The sequence below is a fragment of the Aspergillus ambiguus genome (assembly GCF_047715705.1).
Source record: "Aspergillus ambiguus strain CBS 117.58 unplaced genomic scaffold BDV59scaffold_1, whole genome shotgun sequence".
In the NCBI taxonomy this organism is placed as follows: domain Eukaryota; kingdom Fungi; phylum Ascomycota; class Eurotiomycetes; order Eurotiales; family Aspergillaceae; genus Aspergillus; species Aspergillus ambiguus.
Window position 1 is genome coordinate 300,828 of NW_027395514.1, and position 12,950 is coordinate 313,777.

General features: G+C 51.1%; 3 protein-coding genes across 3 annotated transcripts; 1 reads left to right on the plus strand and 2 right to left on the minus strand.

Moving 5' to 3' along the window:
• Positions 1–4,232: 4,232 nt before the first annotated feature.
• BDV59DRAFT_166359 (uncharacterized protein) lies at positions 4,233–4,522 on the minus strand. The gene has a single exon (XM_073687702.1). It carries the CDS (start codon positions 4,491–4,493, stop codon positions 4,260–4,262), a length of 234 nt encoding a protein of 77 aa, XP_073552950.1. The 5' UTR covers positions 4,494–4,522; the 3' UTR covers positions 4,233–4,259.
• A 3,517-nt stretch (positions 4,523–8,039) lies between these two features.
• Positions 8,040–9,953, plus strand: flbD (putative MYB family conidiophore development protein FlbD). Its single transcript, XM_073687703.1, has 2 exons — positions 8,040–8,337; positions 8,474–9,953. Exon 2 carries the CDS (start codon positions 8,491–8,493, stop codon positions 9,463–9,465), a length of 975 nt encoding a protein of 324 aa, XP_073552951.1. The 5' UTR covers positions 8,040–8,337; positions 8,474–8,490; the 3' UTR covers positions 9,466–9,953.
• On the minus strand, positions 9,947–10,768 carry BDV59DRAFT_166362 (uncharacterized protein). The gene has a single exon (XM_073687704.1). The coding sequence runs from the start codon at positions 10,451–10,453 to the stop codon at positions 10,031–10,033; it is 423 nt and encodes a 140-aa protein (XP_073552952.1). The 5' UTR covers positions 10,454–10,768; the 3' UTR covers positions 9,947–10,030.
• Between the last annotated feature and the right edge of the window lie 2,182 nt (positions 10,769–12,950).

Here is a 12,950-nt window from a genome sequence, read left to right on the forward strand (position 1 = left end):
GTGGTCAATACCACCGTCGCACATTCATACATACGTACTTCCATACGCACATACATATACACCGGTTTGAAAACATACATACTGGCTTCGGGCCTCGGGACCTCAGTTCTTACACAGGTCAGGCCAGCATGGGCAATTGCCACGGGTGGCGGGGGAAAGACAACGAACGGCCGTGCCAGTGATCGGATCGGCGACTCCCGTAGAGTACGAAGAGCAGGGACGACGACGCATTATGACCGAAGAGCCAAGTAGGTATCACAATGAAGGCGATTGAATCAGCTGGTGGCGTTGATGTTTGCTCCGGGGCGAGGTCACTCATTGTCCGGTCTTACTTGGCCTTTTGGTCAGGGCGCACAGGGACGAATTGTGAGATGGGCAGCACGTCGACAATTTAGCGCTTATCTTATTCAATCCGACTGCATTATTTTTCATCCTTTTGTTCGGGCTGGGACCGGGTTTGAAGGGGGCGGGGGGGAAGGTGCAGACAGTACAGAGAGGGCTTTCGGGGACCATCTCGACAGCGATTCAGGAACACAAAAGTAACCCCGGAGCACGATGGCCGCCGGGTACGATGTACTAAGATTAGGAAAACACTATCGAGTAATAGGGAGCCGTATACGAGCCGGTTCTGCCTCAAGACACTGCAGCAAACCGCGGGTACGGTGATGATGGAACCGTCGATGGGCGTACAGGACCGATAGAGGCGGAGGGGACCCTAAACCGCAACGAGGTAGGGCGAAACCGGGAACCACATGGTCCCCGGCAACAAACCCATGAAGCCCGAACAAAGGAAGGTGGCCAATTGAAACACCCACTGCGCTGGAACCGGCGACGTCATGGGGTTCGGAGGATCGAGAGGGACCATTGTTGGAGAGAAGGGATCGGATATCTCGATTCTGTTTCCATGGAAGAGGTGCACCGTTATCACCGTGAGGGTTCTGTCAGAATGATCGACCCACAGTGATGGATTTGGGCGATGTATTTGTGGTTTGATTGTGTTTTTGGTCGGTTTATTTCTACTATTTCCATGTGTTTACGGAGTAGTATGGTTGTCTTAATCATTGCCCTAATGGGTAGATAGATATATGTATTCCGTTCCTCAGCAATCACCATTACACCTCAGAATACTACACATATCCATATTCAGAAAGTCATCTTGGTATGTTCGTATTAAATTTATTTACGAAATCAAAGTATGACGACTACATATTCGGTGACCTTTATGACGCATATGGACCGCGTCAATTGTAGATATATAGCAGGAACATCCCTATGCTAGATGCCGTAGGGTAATGTGTGAATGCATGAATGGGTGTAATTCTCAAATACATATCGACGTAGCGAATCCAGTCACAAGAGATGGAATCCGCAAACGACTCATCTCATCGCCCTACATTCTCCATGGTTTCTTTTTCTCCCTCTTCTCCTGAGGTGACAGGGTGCTCGGGCCCCCTGGTTCGCAGATTGAGAGGCCCGACAGTCAGGAAACAGCGGCGGATGCGAGAGCGTTCGCTCCACTCTTGACTGGCCCCTCCCCATACCGCTTGGCCATCTTTTACCCCTTTCGGGGTTACACAGCATGAAACAGGATGGGAGGGAATTTTTTCTCTCCCACTGATCTCCTACTTTGCCTCCTGCCTTTTTGTCCGCCGATGCGTCAATTGTTCTCCATCTGTCCCATGTTTTCTGAGGGATTTTGAAACGTGCCGAAGGGAAAAACCATCATCATTCCATGCAAGGCGGTCTGAAAATACCTCCGTTACTGTACCGCAGTAACCGTACCTGAACCCCCCCACAGTGGAATACTCACGATTCAGGTACCATCTATCCCATCAAATGGTTAATACAATAAATGAGTAATAATACTCTAATGGCTGTGAAGGTACTCCATATGCCGTGAAAACGTCGGATACGATACCCAGGACTATTCAGACGACACGACTCCCGCATATTTTAGGCACCCTGACCGGGGTCATCCCAGCGCTGCACGCTAAGAGCCACACTGACCAGGGTATATCTCAAATACTTCCCGTGTCTCTGATTGGTACCAATCCCAGGGGACGCCGGGGACCACCACTCTAGCACTAAGTCGTCGTAGCGCTGCACATCTTCCCATTTTTTTCCTTCTCGAAGTTAGACTGCAATCGGCTCGTTGTGATCAATCAATAGCCGCTCGTCTTTCCTTCCAACCAAACTTACTTCCACTCAGCCGGATCCGGTTACGGCGTGAATGAGCTCGAGCTCGACGACGGTGACGATGATCAGCCCGCGCTACTGTATGTATGAAGGTGTTAGGCTGTCGGTAGGTGTCGGCGACCGTTGACGGCCAATGTGACCTATCGTTGGGATTAATTAATTTTTAACAATTCGAGCAATTCGTTGAGTACTCCTTTTTCCTAATTCGGCCACGGTTGCTATTCTTTGGAAACCGGAGTCTCTACAGCGTCACACCCCCCTCCCTCTGCTGGCAAAATAATGACCAGCTCCATGGCGATAGTCAATAATACCGTCATTAAGAGACAGGCAGGAGATTCGCCGTTGTAACGCTTCGGCGGTCCGGCGATGCACAGACGACGACCGTCGTCACACGATGTATGTACCTGTATTTGTCGTACTCCGGCCGTCGCGGAGGGAGCGATTAATCGTGTAGCTCCGTTTGTACAGACCTCCGTACCACGAGGGTGGATCGCGAGTACCCGTCCACATGGCATTCTCGTAACCTCCCACGACGTGGAGGGCGTTTGCTACCGACGCCCCAGCGTCCTTTGTTATCCATCGAATGCGTCCTAGTTCATCCCCGAGGACCCCGAGATTTGGGCGCACAAAGTGTACCCAAGGGAATAGTGCGTGCGTAGTGCCCCTGACGGATACAGAGGGGCCCCGCTATGAAGAGGGACTCAGGAACGACTGCAAGCTCCGGCGTAGTAGCTCTCTCCATAGCCCCGTTCCTTTTTCTCGGTGCGTGCCTCATTTCTGGGAAGAAGCTTACTCCATACAACGGAGCCGAACTGTCGACAGCACTATCCATGGATACATGGATACATTGGATACACCATGTCAGGTAAAGCTGGGTAATTGTTGTCATGCAGGAGGTGATTCTTTTTTTTCTTTCCTTTTTCCTCCCTTGCCTTTCTCCACTCCGACTCTGGTTTATTTGTTTATTTATTTTCTTATTATTATTGTTCTTGTTTTTTTTTATTATTTTATTTTATTTTATTTTTTTTTTGAACCCCTCGAGTGACGAATTGCCCCGTCATGAAGCGGTTGAGCCGGGGCCACATTTCGAATTTTCTCTGTTTCTGGGGATGGTCTCGAGCCAGCCTCGAACAATCGTGCCTATGCCGTAATGTATCTAATGACCCGCGACCATGGTACCTAGGAATCAGACATAATGGAATTCTTTGACCGCAGCACATACCTACGTCGAATTCCGAATGCCCAGGACGAAGGGAAGCAACAAAAAAAAAAAAGAAAGATACCGTTGTCCCGATCGGACCAGTCACTTGGGATTCTTCCTTCATGGTTCTCGAAATTCCCAACTCCCCAACAGGAGCGCGCCAATCCTTACCGAAAACAGTGACTAAATGCCCAGCCCCAGAATGACAAATACCTTATTTTGTCAGCCAATCAGGAGTGGCTACGACCCGGTGGTTCGTCATGTCATGCCCGGCGGCTCAGGGGGGGTCGTGCTCCTCTGCCTTGCCTTATCCCAACTCTTCAAAGTGATTGATCGACAACACAACCCGCCCACCCCTGACTTGCCTTCCATTGTGTCCTTGTTTTCCCGTTCGGCCCTCCAGATAGCCAAAAGAAGGAGGCGATATTATACTCCGATCTATTAAATTTTTGCTTTCTGACTTGTTTATGATTGACATGACAGGCTGTCAGTTAACGGCCGATACACAAAGTGAGCAGCTCGTGCGGATGCGATGCATCCGTCCTCTTCTTCCTCCTCCACCTGGTCGGGGCCCGTTACCATGGAACTTCCAGACCGTACCTGGTGCCTGACAGCTTGTCACTTCCGTGCCGGATATCCACCAGAGGTCTTCAAGCTACGGAGTAGTTAGTTACCCCGGTAGGGACCATCTCCTGCCCAGTGCTGTGGTATTTGTCAAAGGCGTGGCCGTGGCCCGTCCAAGAGAAAAACGGACCCAGTCGGCCCTGGTCTGCTAGCTAGTACGTAGTAATATGATAGTGATGATCGTCATCCGTAATGACCAAACCGCTGCGTACGGTTAGGTATTACTGGGACAGACATCTTACGGCGTAAACCACTGGGTAAAAGCGATAGTGCGCAACGCTGCAGATTGACACAGAATTCTACGATCGAGAAAAAAAAAAAAGGTCATGCTGCAGCAGAATGTCAATAGCTGCTCGGAAGGAAAGTCAAAAGCGCACGATGGGTCGATCCGACGGCGAAAAGAAGTCGTAGAAAAAGTAAGCAGATGTGATCGCTTCGTTGAGGGTGGGAAGCTTATTACTCCCTTTCCCATAGTCCTGGATTCCCTCTCCTTTGGAATCCCTGGATGGCTTCAGATGGGCCAATCAGAGGGCCGAGTGGAATCGATCAGAACGCCTGCCCGATGTCATCGATCAGATCGATGGTACCGGGTGGGTATTGATGGAACAATAGTCCGTTATAGTTAGGGGTCTGGTGCGTCCTCGCCATGCTGCTATCCTTTGGCAACCACCCCTCCACCCTGGACTACGGAGATCTCATGTCAATGTCGTGGCCGGCCGCATGGAGAGGGCGGCGGTTGGCTGGATCGGAGGCGATAGTCGATGCAAGGTGATGGATCGGGATCCAAGTGACGGGGTCAACCCACGCGTCTCCCATGCTATTGGAACTCCCTCCGTGAACAATGAATGATCCCAGCGCGCAGGGTTGGTTGCCGAACACCTTGAACCTGTTCCTCGGTGAGCGGCCGCACCATCACATCACACGCATCGCAATGCAACCCAGCATGGTGGGTGTGAGTGCTGTGATGTCGGCTCCTGCTCCTGCAGCGAAAAGGAGGCGGTGATTTGTAATTCCTCTTCGGTTGCATCTCCTGGACAAGCGAGCGAGCTCGACGATGGAGCCTCCCCCTTCGCAGGCAGACGGCCGGTTGTTCCTGCAGCAAAACGTGAGTCAGGACTGTCAACGGGAAGCGTTGGTTGGGCCATCAACGAGATTATCCTTATAGCAGAACTACCCCTGATCAAGGCGTGACAAATGGTCGTGGGGAGGTGCCTAAAGCCCGCCGCAATCTGGACAGTCCTTCGCATGCAGTAGCGCAGGAATCCCGATCTGAGAAGAATCTACCCCCCTGGACGTGAATGAGTATGGAGTATCTTTGCCTTGTGCCCTGCGCCTCTAACGTGGACCCTGACTGTCAACAGGAATTCAGCTCCAGGGGTGCGATTGCATGGACTTTGGTGTTGTACGGAGTACAATAACATCGCCACCACGGTAGTGTACGCCATATTGGGAAATATTCCTTAAATCGGCGGTAGACGGGCGAGGTGCCCACAGCGGCACCGACACGAAGGTACTCTGTCCCAGATTAGCGATTGCGTACGATCCGCACGTCGATCCCAACCCTCTGTGGTAGGATTGAAAGTCAAAAGATTATAAATCGCCAGACGGCGCTAGACAGCCTGCGCCAATCATGACCCCCACACAAACGGTTCATGTCTGGGTAACGGCCCACGGGGAGTGGAGAGATCAGGATAGAAGTCCGGAACAGGAGGCGTATTTTTCTTTTCTCCTGTTACCCTACCTGCGGTTGGAACTCGATACGACTGGCAAAGAGAAGTACTCCGTGGTGGGATGGCTGGCTGAGAACGGGAACGACCAGCTCTCCCTTCAGTATTTTTCCTTTTGGTTGATTCCCATATTTAATTTATTCTTCAATAAATTATACTTTCGAGTTTCGATATTCCTGTCGATCAAGAACCATCACATCCTTCTGTACTGTTCCGTGGTCCGATACACCAGGATTCAGCGGGGAGGTGTAGGCAGGATTTCATCATTTCTGGATGGACGTACATGACTGGAAGTGCATGCTCCGTAGGTAGATGAGGGATATACTCCGTAACTCTGCTATGTCCTTAGTCAGCGGTGCATCTGTCATGGTGCACTGAACAAGGATGATGCCAGTCGGTGGACCTGACTGACGGTTTCGAACAAAAATATGTCACGATCTCTCTTTGCTGCTCAGTCGCACAGCATCAGCGAAAGAACGAAAAAAAAAAAAGGAATCCATGCTGCTCTTACCATTCCTTTGTGTCCTTAGGTCGCCGAACATTTCCGTGGTCGTTGTAGGTATACGCCTCCTGCACTGGGTGTCGTCGATGGGAGGAGCTCCTGGCGGACGGAGTCCATGCTGCGGCACCGCCAGTTTGGTTTATGTTCTTCTTTCCCGTCGTTCCCGACCTAATCTCAGGTATTTCTAATTCTGAGCAAGCTAGCCCCGCTCAAACCCGACGTCCCTTCGCTTCATTCGCACACACACTCTCTCCAAACCGTTTCTGCCGCTCCCGTTTTCCTGTCAGGGCTTGAACTTTGACAAGCATGGGCCAACCCGTTCTGGCATCTGTTCAGATAGTTTTCCGTAGAAGTGGACAGAGACCACGGGGAATCGAGCATGAGGTGTGATTGTACTGTATCTTTATGTGGCTTACATCGTTTGATTTTCTTCCGCATGTTTCCTTTCCCTCCAGCCATGGACGGCTGATTGCTACTGTAGACTATTGTATCTTCTCCGCCTTCCCGGGTTATCGCTGGGTATCATTTAATCTATTTTTCTTGTCTCATGCTATATTTGGCCAGACACTGGGGTATCGATCTTGCACTCGCGACAATTCCTTCCCCTGAACCGTCTCCACCGCGGTTGCAGGTTCAAGCAGACGAGGAGAACGAGGACCAAAGCATGGACTGTCACAGGCCAATCGATTCATGCTCGATACTTCGGAGTAGAAGCGAGGTGCGAAGATCTTCCCGTTTCAGTCGATTGCCTATCCCATGTCCTCGCATCCATGTACAACCACCGTCTCAACCCTCTGGAGATCGAAGTTATTTGCTTGGGCTGTGTACCCTGCCTCCGGGGGGTCGTTTTTGTCTCGAACATAGTGAGAGACTTGCTCATTACGTCTGGGACATGATAGTGGACGGGCAGAGGGCAAAAAAAAAAAAAAGCAACGAGAAGTACTGCGTAGGGTAACCGAGAGGTGTTCCACATATCACAGGTCGTCATACTGACGGTATCCTTGCTGCAACACACATCCTTTGGTAGGGCCATGCCACTATGCTCTGTAGCGGAAAATCACTCCCACAATCTGGGAATTTTCCATTTTCCATGTTATTTTGATTTTATTTTCACTTCTTTACCCATTCTCGGACACGGCATGTGTCTATCCACGGCATGTCTTCCCCTGTCAAGAATGGGTGTGATTTTACCCAAAGAAGATATTGCAAAAGAGCTGGAGGTCTCCATGCAGCTCCACTCGGTACAGTCAAGGAGATCGGATCTGGGAATACCATGGAATAAATTAAGCTGGAAGGAAAAGGAGGTCGTTTTTTGTCATCGGGGCAGTTCTCTAACGCTGGACTGAGCGAGACGGAGAAGACTCCATGAGACTACGCCGTACACAGTAGCGAGTGGGTTTGGGGAGGAGCGACCGTGCATGCGATGTGGGAAGGAGGGACCTGAGGGAGTGAGGTATTCGGAGGAAGGAGCCATTCCAGCTGGGTCATACCCGGCGTATGGTAACCCGTCGATTCATTCAATACGGCGGTAAATACCACTAAGAAATTAATATTCGATATTTAATATTCAGAATAAATAATTATGAAAATCATTTTTCCCAATAAAAAAAACATTTTTTGGTAATTCATTTTCTTTTTTACCCTCCCTTTAATTATTATTATTCTGAATATTCTTTTTTCTGTTATTTATTATTCCTCCGACAACTGTCAGCTCTCCGAGATCTTGGATCGATCTTCTCTATAGCGTGCTCTAGGTGTGGAGCAGCAGCCATTTTTCTCTGACCCGTCTCCTTGGTCATTGTCTGCTGCTGCCGCCGCCGTTGCTATAATAATGTTCCATGACCTTCATCTCCATCCCTCTTCTTCACTGCTCACCGTCTCGATCTCTCGACTTCCTCCTCTCTTCCCCCTTGAGTCTTACATCTTCTAGACTATATCTACCTCCTGCAAGACTCCCTTTCTCTTCTCTTCTTTACCTTTTTGTTCTTTCTTCCCCTCATCCTCCCATCTTGATCACCTTGAAGACCGCTCCGCCGGCTCTCCTACTCTATCGTCCCATTCTGTCCTATACTACCTATCCAACTCAGGTGAGTTCGTTCTATCATAATACTTTTCATAAACATGTTCAACCCCGCCCACCATGCGTCCAAAACTCTGTTCCTTAACTATAACCTTCTTCCCCATCTCCCTACATTCACACTTTCTGACATGTCCCCCGCACAGAAAGAACCTCCACTCCAATGGCTCCCACTCATCGTCGAGGACCTTGGGTGCCGGAAGAGGACCAGTTGCTCCTCCAGTTGGTTCGCGAACAAGGCCCCAACAACTGGGTTCGCATTTCACAGCACATGCACTACCGCTCGCCCAAACAATGTCGGGAACGCTTCCACCAGAACCTGAAGCCCTCGTTAAATCGCGAACCTATTTCGGCCGAGGAGGGTTTGCTGATCGAGCGCATGGTCAACGAGATGGGAAAGCGTTGGGCTGAAATCGCCCGCCGACTGGGCAACCGCAGCGACAACGCCGTCAAGAACTGGTGGAACGGCAGCATGAACCGCAAGAGAAGAGGTCTTCCTGTCAGCACTCCTGGTCACCACCCGTCTCGCACCTACAACGGCCGCATCGAGGCCCCCTACGCCCGTGCCTCCCTCTCCATGGGCAGCCCTTCTGGCCGTTCTCGCTTCTCCATCTCCCACGACAGACCCCTCACCTCCTGGACAAAGACTTCCTCCCGGAGAGACTCGTGCTCGACCGCCTCGGTGGACTGCCCCCGTCAACTCACCCCGATCTACACCCTTCCTGCACTCAACCGCCCTCTCGACACCCCCTTGACCTCTCCGGCTTTCTCGGATGCCTCCAACCTGGAGCCCCCATCCATGGTCTCGGACCACAACTCCGTCTCTTCGGCTTCGCCGCGCACCGTCTCCTCGCCCCAACTTCTGCCTCTACCCGTCGACACTCGCCCACAATACGGCGAGTTCCGCCGGCAAGGCTCCTCAGAAGATATCTACGTCGCCAGCGGGTACTCGGCCCCCAAGCCGTTGGAGCCCACTTCCGATCTCTCGTTCCGTCCGCGCTGGATGTCGGAGCACCCGTCTTGGAGCCACCCTCCGTATCCACAGTCCTGGATCGCCTCCGACGAATCTCGACCAGAGCCCTTCAAGGTCGAGTCCGCACGCGATTCCCGCATGGGCCTGGACAATCTATTGAATTAATGATGGTTTCCTTGCATTGACGATCGGGCGACGATTTTTCTTTTCTCCTTCAATGATGTTCTGGAAGCGTCTGTATATCTGCAACCCTCCGACCCACGTCATTCCTTCATTTTCTTTTTTTAATTATTAATTTCCTTTGTACTTATATGTCGTGTATATTGTTGATGATCGCTGCTCTATCCCCCGTCGGGTCACGTGGGGAAATGAGTCCTGTTTTCTCGGGATCGAAAGATCCGGTTGGATTTGTTTTCCCTAAAAGCACCTTATTTTGCAGATATTTCTCCCCTGGGTTCTACGGTCAATTCCTTGGTATAGAAAAGTGAGACAGGAGTGATGGATCTTATTGATTATTTTTTGGATTATGCGGCAGTGGACTTGCATGTACATGTGTGTTTTTGTGGCAGTCGAGCTTGGACTTAATAATACCCCATGGTTGCTTTTACGGTTAATGGTCGAACTATCGAACAATACATTTTAATGAGTGGAACTGCAATCTCAAAATTCCTGAACCGCCTACTGTAGGGTGTAGTGATGATTTCCTACTATGGATACCAATGTCTCATTCTCAGTGGAGCGCGCATAGTCCGGGATATGCTCCAACCTTAATCGTGCCATTCGACGGCAGCTTATCCTCCGGAGGAGTTTGTGGCTGGCTGTCAAGCTGTCTCTGTGTCCCAGTGAAATGGCACAGACTCACGAGGAAAACGCAAGGGGAGGAGTACTTACGCAGTGAGCCTGCGAGAGACAGCCACCCACATACCCAAGGGTCAAGGAAGGGAGGGGCTAGAGAACCAAGGAAAATAGAAGGGCAAAAAGAAGAAGAAAAAAAAAATACTAAATAGACTAGAATAGAATGAACCGAGAAGAAAATCCAGCAACGCGCGAGTCGTGCACCGATGGTGTTCGCATTCATGTCAATCCATCCACCTTTGGGGAAGTTGGGATCGATAGGCCTATTTGCAATCCAGCTGACGAGTTGGTCGTCCATTCAGACGTTCAAGGCAATCTCTCCAGCTGGACCAGTGGGGAAGATGGCGAGAGGAACAGCCCATCGCTGATGGTTCATGCATTCCTTCGCGCACCCGCAAGGACATCATTCTCCATCTTCGGCTTCGGGTCTGATCGATGTAAGGTTGATACCTAAAGCCTATCCCAGCACTGAGACTGCTGGAACCGGATTTTCTCCTGTCGGCGTGGTGGACACTGTCCCAACGCTCGACCTTGATAGGTGATTGCAGGATGATGATGATTATCGCCGTCGTCGCCTCTCCTCCACCCACATCGCAGCGCCCCTCTTCTTCCCCCCCCTCCCTGCCTCGTTGTCCCTTTGGTCCAGCTGCATGGTTACTAACGGTCTGAAGGAATCCTCCTGTCTATCGGTTAAGGCGAACTGCAGGCTCGTCCTTCCCGTAACGTCTTATTCCTGCATGGGAGGGCCGATCTCCACCATGCGTTCCATCATCCGTTCGTTCCCATCCACTCATCTGTGCTTGCTCATAAGAACAAAAGGAAGGGGGGTGGTGGAGTAGAGGAATGACCGGATGTGCCCTACGCCGTGCTCCCCGCCATCTACGTAAAAGAACATCGACCGAGAAAAAAAAAAAGTAATCATAACCAACCCTTTCCGCCACCTGTAACGGTGTGCCACACACCACCGTTCACGGTAGGCAAGTCCAGGCTCGTCCAGCCCGAACGCCTTCTCTCGCTCTTCTTCCTGACTCGCCACAAGCGCCAGGCGCAGCCACCATCTGCTGATCCTGTTCGGACTGTCATCAGCATACCATTGGGGACGACGACGGGGGAGGCGAGGGACTTGTCCACATTCCCGCGTAGGGCACAGCCAACCAGCCCACAGCTCATCTCGTTTCAGCTCGCCGACCTGCGTCTGCAGTATGCACATGAATCGCAGCTCGAGGGTTACATGAGGTTTGGTTCGCTTGGGATCTTGGGTAGTAATGTTTAGTCGGTCGCCCAACCACGGTTCCAGACAGGGGTGCATATTCCCGTTTCTGAGAAGAGAAAATAAAAATAATATAGAAGAGAAAAACTAAATACGTATGTCAAACAGAAGGGGAATTCTGCCGAAACTTCCAAGCGACGTCCTCATCTCCATCCGGTGGATGAACGACAGGTTTGTGTGTGTCTGCCGTGGACGGCCTGAATACGGGTCTGGATGTCGCCGTACGCAGTACTGTATGCAGTACGAACGATGCCATGCATCCATCCCACATACCACGGCGCGGACTATTGGCACCAGATGCACGGTTATACGAGGCGAAATAAAAGGAGGTCAATCGATCACCAAACGCGAACAGCAGATAACGATAGTCATGGGCGGGTGGACATTGTCAATTCGTCAGGAGTCACCACCATCAACCACCACGCATGGACGCGGCGGGGAGGGAAACACACAGACCGCGATGTGATTAGCGCATCGCTGATCCTTTTTTTACCATTGATTTGGAATACTGGTCGCTAGCGTCCGACTAGCGTCGCCTTCCCCTCGCTAACCCAACGTGACGTATTGCCGGTTCCGATCGATCGTGGTGATTTGACACGGTTGGTGTGGTGGAGACTGGCCGTTAGTCGATGATAATTTCTAGATGGGTTGATCGGAGGGAGCCTGTACGCAGCACGTAGTAATAGAGTACGGACGACGCATTACTGCCCCTTTCTGGAGGTTAATCTATATTGGCCATTTCCTTGTTTCTGCCTCTGCGAGTGACAGTTGAAACAGCCCCCCAATTAATATAAGATAATATATACCTCTCCGCAGATGGGCGACCTATTTATATCCGGCTCTATCGGTTTCTGGATCAGTGTCGACTGTAAATCTCTTAATACCCAGACTCTCTCTACTCCGTAGTGGAGCATAAATTCATAGATAGACATAATATATGTATATAACGTCCATCTCTTCCGAGTACCGAAGCTTGACCAACGTCTACCAACTTGTATGTACCAATTAATTGGTGAAGAAACGTCTCCGTATGGACCCCATGTTCCAGATTAATTATCCCGATCACACCGCACTTTGCATCTTTCAAGCTCTCTGGCAAGAGGCAATTAAAAAAAAAAAAAAACACGGGGGACAGCCAAAGACACCTAACCCTAGCCCGATACCCGTTTGGGGAAAAGCACTGCAACCACGGAACCAGCCCGCCCCTCCAGCCCCATCGTACCAAGCAGCTTCCCGTCCCAAAAACCACCCCCAAACAGCAAAAGAAGACCTCCGATGGGTTGCTTCCAAATCCTTCTCTGGAGCCATGATCTACCCGTGGTCCCTGCTGGCGCGCGCGCGCGGCAAAACGCTCCAAGCGACCCAGAACCAAGGGCCAAACAGACTAGTGTCGATGTGAAACGGCCGCGCACTGGGAAGCCCACGGTTGGAGAAACTGTTTCTTTTTCCCTCCCCGCGCACATCGCCCATTCCTCGACCGCCATTCGACTGGTGTCGAGGCTGCCGATGCCGGTGGGGCGTTTGT